The sequence below is a fragment of the Chrysochloris asiatica genome, unplaced genomic scaffold, assembly GCF_000296735.1.
Source record: "Chrysochloris asiatica unplaced genomic scaffold, ChrAsi1.0 scaffold00023, whole genome shotgun sequence".
NCBI lineage: Eukaryota > Metazoa > Chordata > Mammalia > Afrosoricida > Chrysochloridae > Chrysochloris > Chrysochloris asiatica.
The window spans coordinates 18,354,433-18,362,081 of NW_006408541.1; the positions used below are offsets into that span (position 1 = coordinate 18,354,433).

The following is a 7,649-nucleotide window of genomic DNA, read 5'->3' on the forward strand; positions in this document are numbered from 1 at the left end:
GGTCAGCCCCACTCAACTCAGGTGGGCTGTGGAGTAGGTTCTTCCTCATAAAGACTCGGTATAGGGTTTCCGATGCTGTAAATCTTTACGAAGGCATAAAGCCTCCTCTTTCTCCCACGGAACAGTTGGTAGTTTCGAACTGCTGATCTTGAGATTAGCCCAATTTGTAACAACTACGCTACCAGAGCTCCTTCAGAGAAAGGGAGCAGCCCTGAATTGCGGCTGCGCTTGGACTGGGGTTGTGTATGTTGTGTCTGGTGATGGTGGTAGGGGTCGTAAGGACAACCACAGAGTGGGGAAGTGAGACGGCGAGGTCTGTAGAAGTTTGCTTCGATTGAGAACGGAGACTCTGAGTGCCTTACCCGGTCCTCAGACCTCCAGTAAGCATAAGACTGCATGGAAGTGCAGCTATTTCCTTGTGTGAATCTGGGTAGTTGTTATGTTAAATCGAGTGGACTCGACTCTTAGGGTTTCTGAGGAGCAGCTGGTGGGATCTTACAGCGCCACACCAGGAGTCCGTGAAATCTGGGTATCAGAGTTTAATTTTTCTGAGCCTCAGTTTCCCCTCGACAATAGGGACAGTAAGAGCTTTAGTCTCATAGAATTGTTGAGAGAATTCTAAATGACACACTCCCATGAAAAAGCTTTTAACACTTTGGCTGGCATTTAGGCAAGGCCTTTTGCTTTTGAGAAATTTTGTATATTTTAATGTATTTGTCTATTCTGCAGTACAAAGTGGAATTCCTTGTTCTTCCCAGCAATCCCAAGAAACTTTTTTCTACTATGAAAAATTTTGGCTATACACAAATGCAGAGAGATTAGTAAAATAAACTCCTGATCAAAACAGTAATAAAAAAATAAACCCCTGCCCTTCTTTCCCCAGAGTGGCCCTCATCCAGAATAAGAAGTCTTTAAATACTATTTCTTTACCATTTTTCTCTCTCCCTTCAGATTCTGACACTCTGCTCTCCTTCCTAAGCGCCATGAGGGGCCTTGTATTCTTACCACTGCTCACGTTGCTGCTGCTCCTTCCGCCCCGGGAAACCCAGCCCCAGTTCGCAGGTGAGCGCCTCCCAGTGGAGGAGAGAAGCAGAGACAATTTCTCCATCTGCAGCTAGCTCAGCTTGCAGGGGAGAGAAAATCACGTGGATTTTGGATCTCTGCTTCACCTCTGTGGACTTCAGTTTCACCATCTGTAGGATGAAGTTTGTTGTTGTTAGGTGCTATCAAGTCGGTACCGACTCAGAGCGACCTTATGCACAGCGGAACGAAACACTGCCCGATCCTGGGCCAACCTCACCACTGTTGCCACGCTTGAGTCCATCGATACTGCCACTTGGCCAGTCCATCTCGCTGGGGGTAGAGGGTACAAAGTTGGGCTCGTGCTCAGCTAAGTGTTGGGTGTCTACCAACCTAATCCAACCAGTTCACTTATTTATGTTGCCTTCCTGGCCCCCTACTTGTCTCTGGATGATAGAGACAGTCTGCGTTGGACTGCCCAATGAGTCGGCACCGACTCCATGGCATTTAACAACAGGTAACCTAAAGGTTTGGTGGTTTGACCCTAAGAATCTGCTTTCATAGATATTACAGCCAAGTAAGTTCTGCTTTGTAACACAGAGGGTCACCATGATTTAGAATGGGCATTGCAGCAATTTGGGGGGGGGGGGCCGAGGAGACCCCTGTAAGCATGTGAATTTGCAACTGTCCCCCATCTCCTCTGCCTATGGATAACACCTCCTCAGAGTAGCTCTTAGAGGTGTAGGATAGAGAATTTGTGAAATCTCCTTGCCCATGCCTTCAGCCAATTCTGGATGGTGGTGGTGGGGCTGTGTGCCGTGGAGTCGGTTCCGACCCATAGCGACCCTGTGCAGGGTTTCTGAGGCTGTAAATCTTTACGGGAGCAGAAAGCCTCATCTTTCTCCCGCGGAACAGTTGGTAGTTTCGAACTGTTGACCTTACGGTTCGCAGACCGATTCGTAACCGGTACACTACCAGAACTCCTTATGTATGTAATCTTCATTTGCCAGGTTAATCCTGTGATGCTGGCTATGATGCCAGGGATAGCAGAATTCCCCTAAATTTCTCTGGGGTGTGTTCAGAGGTGAGGCTTTGCTGACCTAGGAAAGACGTCTGCCTGGTCTTTCCGCAGGTCCTAAGTGCCGAACTGGGCCCTTAGACTTGGTGTTCGTGATTGACAGTTCCCGCAGCGTTCGCCCCTTCGAGTTTGAGATCATGCGGCAGTTCCTGGTGGGCCTACTCCGCGGCTTGGATGTGGGAACCAATGCTACGCGCGTCGGTGTGATCCAGTATTCAAGTCAAGTGCAGAGCGTCTTCCCACTTGGGGCCTTCTCCCGCCGCGAGGACATGGAGCGCGCCATCCGTGCACTGATACCGCTGGCGCAGGGCACCATGACCGGACTGGCAATTCAATACGCCATGAATGTAGCATTCAGTGTGGCTGAGGGTGCGCGCCCTCCGGAGGCACGCGTGCCGCGCGTCGCCGTCATCGTGACTGACGGGCGGCCCCAGGACCGCGTGGCCGAGGTGGCGGCACAGGCGCGCGCCCGCGGCATCGAGATCTACGCAGTAGGCGTGCAGCGCGCCGACGTGGGCTCCCTACGCGCCATGGCGTCGCCTCCGCTGGATGAGCACGTCTTCCTTGTGGAGTCCTTTGATCGCATCCAAGAGTTTGGTCTGCAGTTTCAGGGCCGGCTGTGTGGTAAGCCTGGAACTTTCCAGTAGCTTGGATTCAGTGCCCAGCCCTTCCCGGTGTGACCCCGCCTATTCCAACTTCAGCCCTGCCGACCAACTAGAATCCAGTTGTTAAGATTTACCATTTACCACTAAATTCTCTGGGTGGTGGAAATGGTTTGGTCTCAGCCATGAACCCAAAGATTAGCAGTTGTAACCTACGCAGAGGCGCTTGAGAAGAAAGGCCATTCATTGAAAACTCTGTAAAGCACAGTTCTACTCAGACACACATGTGGTGGTAATGAGTTGGAACTGACTCCAGGGCACATGGTTTCATGTTTTGATTTGTGTCAAATTCCAGCTCTGCTATTTTTGCTTAGTCTCCACCCACAAGGAGCAAAGCTTAGCTTGTCCCACCCATTTGGGTATGGCGGATCTGATTTACCACAGATGTCAAGCTCCAGCACAGCCCAGATCCCCTTATATACACCGCCCCTCAAAAGTGAGAGTAAATACCCACTCCAAAGAGTCCTGCCTCATGGGTCTGGTTCCTCCTCTTCTTCACGTAGCTCTTCCCACAATGCTGTAGGACCTAGTTTAGTTACACTTAGTGTTTTTTGCGCCCACCTTGTTTTAGCACTTCCCTGCCAGTCGGGTCTTACTAGTCTTGCCATCTCCTGTTGACACAGCTAGCTCCTTGCAGCTCTGCTCGGATCCTGCTCACAGTAGCTGTTTTCTTTCATTGCCAATTGAGTTGGCTGTGACTCATGACATTCTTTTGTCTAACAGTAAACATTGCCCAGTCAGCACTGGAGGATAAAGCACTGGACCACGAGGTCAGTTTGAACCGCAAGGTCAGTTGGTTCAAACTCACCAGTCGTTCCTTGTAAACCCTACACAGGGTCGCTAAGAGTCAGAACTGACTCGATAGTACTTAACAACAACAATATCATCTTCTAGCACCATGTTGGGCAAAATTCTGTTGTGATCCATTAAGGTTTTCATTGGCAAATTTTCAGAAGTAGATCTCTAGGCCTTTTATCCTAGTCTGTCTTAGTTTGGAAGCGCTGCTGAAAACTGTCTTAACTTGGGTGACCCTGCTGGTATTTGAAATTTTAGTGGTGTAGGTTCCAGCTACTGAAGCCCCATTTTTCTCTCTAAAAATTGCCACCTGGATTTGTGTTCACATCTCCATCCCCTGCGTCTGATTCTGACTTGAAGACGGGGCTTGCTTCAGAACCCATCCCTCTCTAGCTCACTCTTATTGGAGGTTATTTGTCCCTTGGTGATGCTAGTTCTGTGTGTCCTCAGGGAAGGACCTGTGTGCTGAAGGGGAACATGGATGCCAGCATCAATGTGTCAGCGTCCCGGGCACATTCCACTGTGCCTGCAACCCCGGCTACCAGCTAGCGGCAGACAACAAGCGCTGTTTGGGTGAGAATTTTCCCTGCTCTGAAGCCTTCTGTGGTTCCCCACTGCCTGGATATTGAACCAAACTAGAAGGGGCTTTGGAAATAAATGTCCAGTTTCCTTACTTTTCAGACCTAAGAAAGAGAAGAGGTTGCGTGGGGTCACTCGGTCTTTGATGGGACCAGAGTTAGAAAAAGTGACATCTACCCTCCCCTGCCCCTTCCTGCCCCGACCCCCCGGGTTAAGCATGCTTCTACACTCATTCCCTCTGCTCTGTCAGGTCTGTCTGTTTCCTGACTTCAATCGTCCAAACTTGTTTCTACTTTTTCTCAGACTCCTTCCTAGTTTCTGGTACTTAGATACTGTTGGGGTCTTTGGTTTGTTGGGTCTTCACCCTGTGCTGCTCCTTCCTGTGTCTGCCCCTCTACTCACCGTGCACCTTACCTGGAATATCCTGGCTACTCCTACAACGGGACTTCAAAAAGTATGTGGAAAAATTCCATTATCTTCTAATTCCATCTTTCCACCAACTTTCTGAAGTCCCCTTGAATTTTTCTTTATAAATCTTTCTGAAAAAGCTATGACACACAATGCCTTGCTTATACAATTAGATTTTTCTCTTTTTGGGTGTATGTTTGCCCACTCACTGTGGTCATAATTCCAGCTATCATTTACCTCCCTCAACCCCCCAAAAACCAAATTCCTTGCCATCAATTCTGACTCATAAGGACAAAGGAGAACTTCCAAGGCTATAATCTTTACAGAAGCATCTTTCTCCCATGGATCAGCTGGTGGGTTTGAACCACCGATCTTTCGTTTAGCAACTGAGCACTTAATCACGGTACCACTCATATAGCTACTATTTACTGAATACTCAATGGTATCCGACACTGTGTTAGGCAATTTACCTACATTATTACTCAACCTCAAAACCACCTGGGAGAAAAGGTATTATTACTTCAGTAATCCAGATGTCATCTGGGGTTGTCCTCTTGTTTCCAGAAATTTAGAAAAGGTTGGCTTGAGCCCCTATTTGAAGACCTGTGGCTATTCAAAGCTCTCCCCATGGTCTCTGGGACTTCCCTATCTGGATGATTGGACTAAAAATCTTTGGCCAAGGTGGTTGTGAGTGCTCCTCTCTAGCTCTGAGATCCTGCTGAATTGATTCTATGTATGAAACCTCTCTCCATTTCTCTGTCCCACACATGCTGTTCAGATTCTATGCATGTAAATGAACTCCTTCCTGGTTTACACACTTGTGCACACTAGGGAATGTGTGTATATGTAAGTGCGCATATGTTCGTTTTATTAAAGATGGGGAAGGAAAGGGATATAATATGTTGGGTCTATGATACACTCAGGTCTTGAATTGGGAGTGTTAGCTGGCCCCATAGGAAGGAGGTCTGTACTTGTAGAACTTACAGCCACCATTTGTCTGTCATTTTGTTGTCCACATAGTTTGTGTGTTGCTGGAAGCTATGTCACCAGCATTTTAAATGCTAGTAGGGTCACCCATGGTGGACAGATTTCAGTGGAACTTCCAGACAAGAAAAAAGGAGAGGTGGACTAGTTCGGAATGGTTGTTGTTTTTGTTAAGTGCCATCAAGTCTGTTTCAACTCATATTAACACTGTCTAGGGTTTCTGAGGATCGGCTGGTGGGTTTGAACCACTGACATTGTGGTTAGCAGCCCAGTGCTTATTTTACAGTGCACAGCAGTGTGACTAGTAACAGAACATTGCCGGATAGAGTGAAGGAAGGTGAGCTGGTTGGAAGGCATTCAAAATATGACTGAGGAAAAGCTGCTTCCTCAAAGTAAAGTTGACCACCATGACACGAATGGAACAAAGGTTTTGAGACCTTCATTTGCTGATGGGGCACACCTCAAAATGGGAAGGAACAACTGCAAACACCCATTAATAATTGGAATGTGGCGTGTACGGTGTATGACTTTAGGAAAATTGGAAGTCATCAAAAATGAAAGGGAATGAATAAAGATCGATATTCTAAATATTAGTAGACTGATATTGGCCATTTTGAATCAGATAGTCACATGGTTTCTATGCTAGGAATAACAAATTGAAGAGCAATGGTGTCACATTAATCACCAAAAAGAGAGCATTTCAAGATCTAGCTTGAAGTACAGTATTGTCTGTGATAGGATAATATCTATACACCTACAACAAAGACCAGTTAATACCACTATTATTCAGACTTGCACACCAACCACTAAAGCCACTGACAATGAAATTGAAGAAGTCTACCAACTTCTTCAGTCTGAAAAGTGTCAAATATGCAATCAAGATGCATCAGTGATTGGAATGCAAAAGTTGGAAACAGAGGAAGGAGCTCTGGTAGTCTAGTGGTTACGAATCGGGCTGCGAACCTTAAGGTCCGTGGTTCGAAACTACCAGTCACTCCGTGGGAGAAAGATGAGGCTTTCTACTCCCGTAAAGATTTACACCCTCAGAAACCCTGTACAGAGTCGCTATGGGTTGGAATCGACTCGACGGCACTTAACAACAACAACAACAAGTCTGAAAAAATGTCAAATATGCAATCAAGATGCATTGGTGATTGGAATGCAAAAGTTGGAAACAAAGAGGAAGGATCAGTAGTTGGAAAACATAGTCCTGGAGATAGAAACAATGCTGGAGATGATTGCATGATCGAATTTTGCAACATCTACGGCCCTGGTGTGGTGTTGTAGGTCAATGCGTTGGACTGCAAAGTCATTTTGAACAGCAAGGTCAGTGGTTCAAGCTCACCAGCTGCTCCTGGGAAACCCTATACAGGGTCGCTACGGGTCAGAACCATCTCTATGGCACTTAACAACAAAAATGACTTATTCGTTGCAAATACTTTTTTTAAAAACCACATAAAAGGACCTCACCAATGGAATACATAGGAATCAAATTGACTACATTTGTGGGAAGAGACGATGAAGAAGCTCAATATTGTGAGGCAAAACAAGGTAAGGATCAACTGTGGAACAGACCACCAATTGCTCATATGCAAGTTCAGGCTGAAGATGAAGAAAATGAAAACAAGTCCACAAGAGCCAAAATATGATATTGAGTATATCCCATCTGTATTTCGAGGCCATCTCAAGAACAGACACGATGCATTAGACACTAATAACCAAAGAACAGAAGAGTTATGGGATGACATCAAGAACGTCATACAGGAAGAAAGCAAAAGGTCATTAAAAAGACAGGACAAACAGATTGCTTGTCCAGGAAACATCAAGGCAAGTGGTCGGGTCCCCTTAATGCAAACCCCCTTCCAAGACTAAGACTCAACGGAAATATGCACCATGATTGGTGAGCACACACATCGCCCATAAGGGGAAGCGGGGTAAAAGCAGCAATGAAGTGGCAAGCTAAGCCCTACAATGTTCCGTGGGCTTCTGTGGACCCAGATGGGGACCTGATTGGCCAGCAGTGTGGGGAGACCTGGGGACTCCTGGGCCCAGAGTCAGCGACGTGGCCACAGAGGACTAGAGTAGAAAGTGAAGCTACCAGCTGATAGGAAGAGAGGGCATAT

General features: G+C 46.9%; 1 protein-coding gene across 1 annotated transcript in view; it reads left to right on the forward strand.

Annotated features, from left to right (window-relative positions):
* Positions 1 to 983: 983 nt before the first annotated feature.
* MATN4 (matrilin 4) overlaps positions 984 to 7,649 on the forward strand; it is a 21,605-nt gene continuing 14,939 nt past the window's right edge. The window contains exons 1-3 of the mRNA XM_006839258.1: positions 984 to 1,062; positions 2,153 to 2,722; positions 4,006 to 4,128. Coding sequence (XP_006839321.1) covers positions 984 to 1,062; positions 2,153 to 2,722; positions 4,006 to 4,128 — 772 coding nt within the window. The remainder of the gene's footprint in view (positions 1,063 to 2,152; positions 2,723 to 4,005; positions 4,129 to 7,649) is intronic.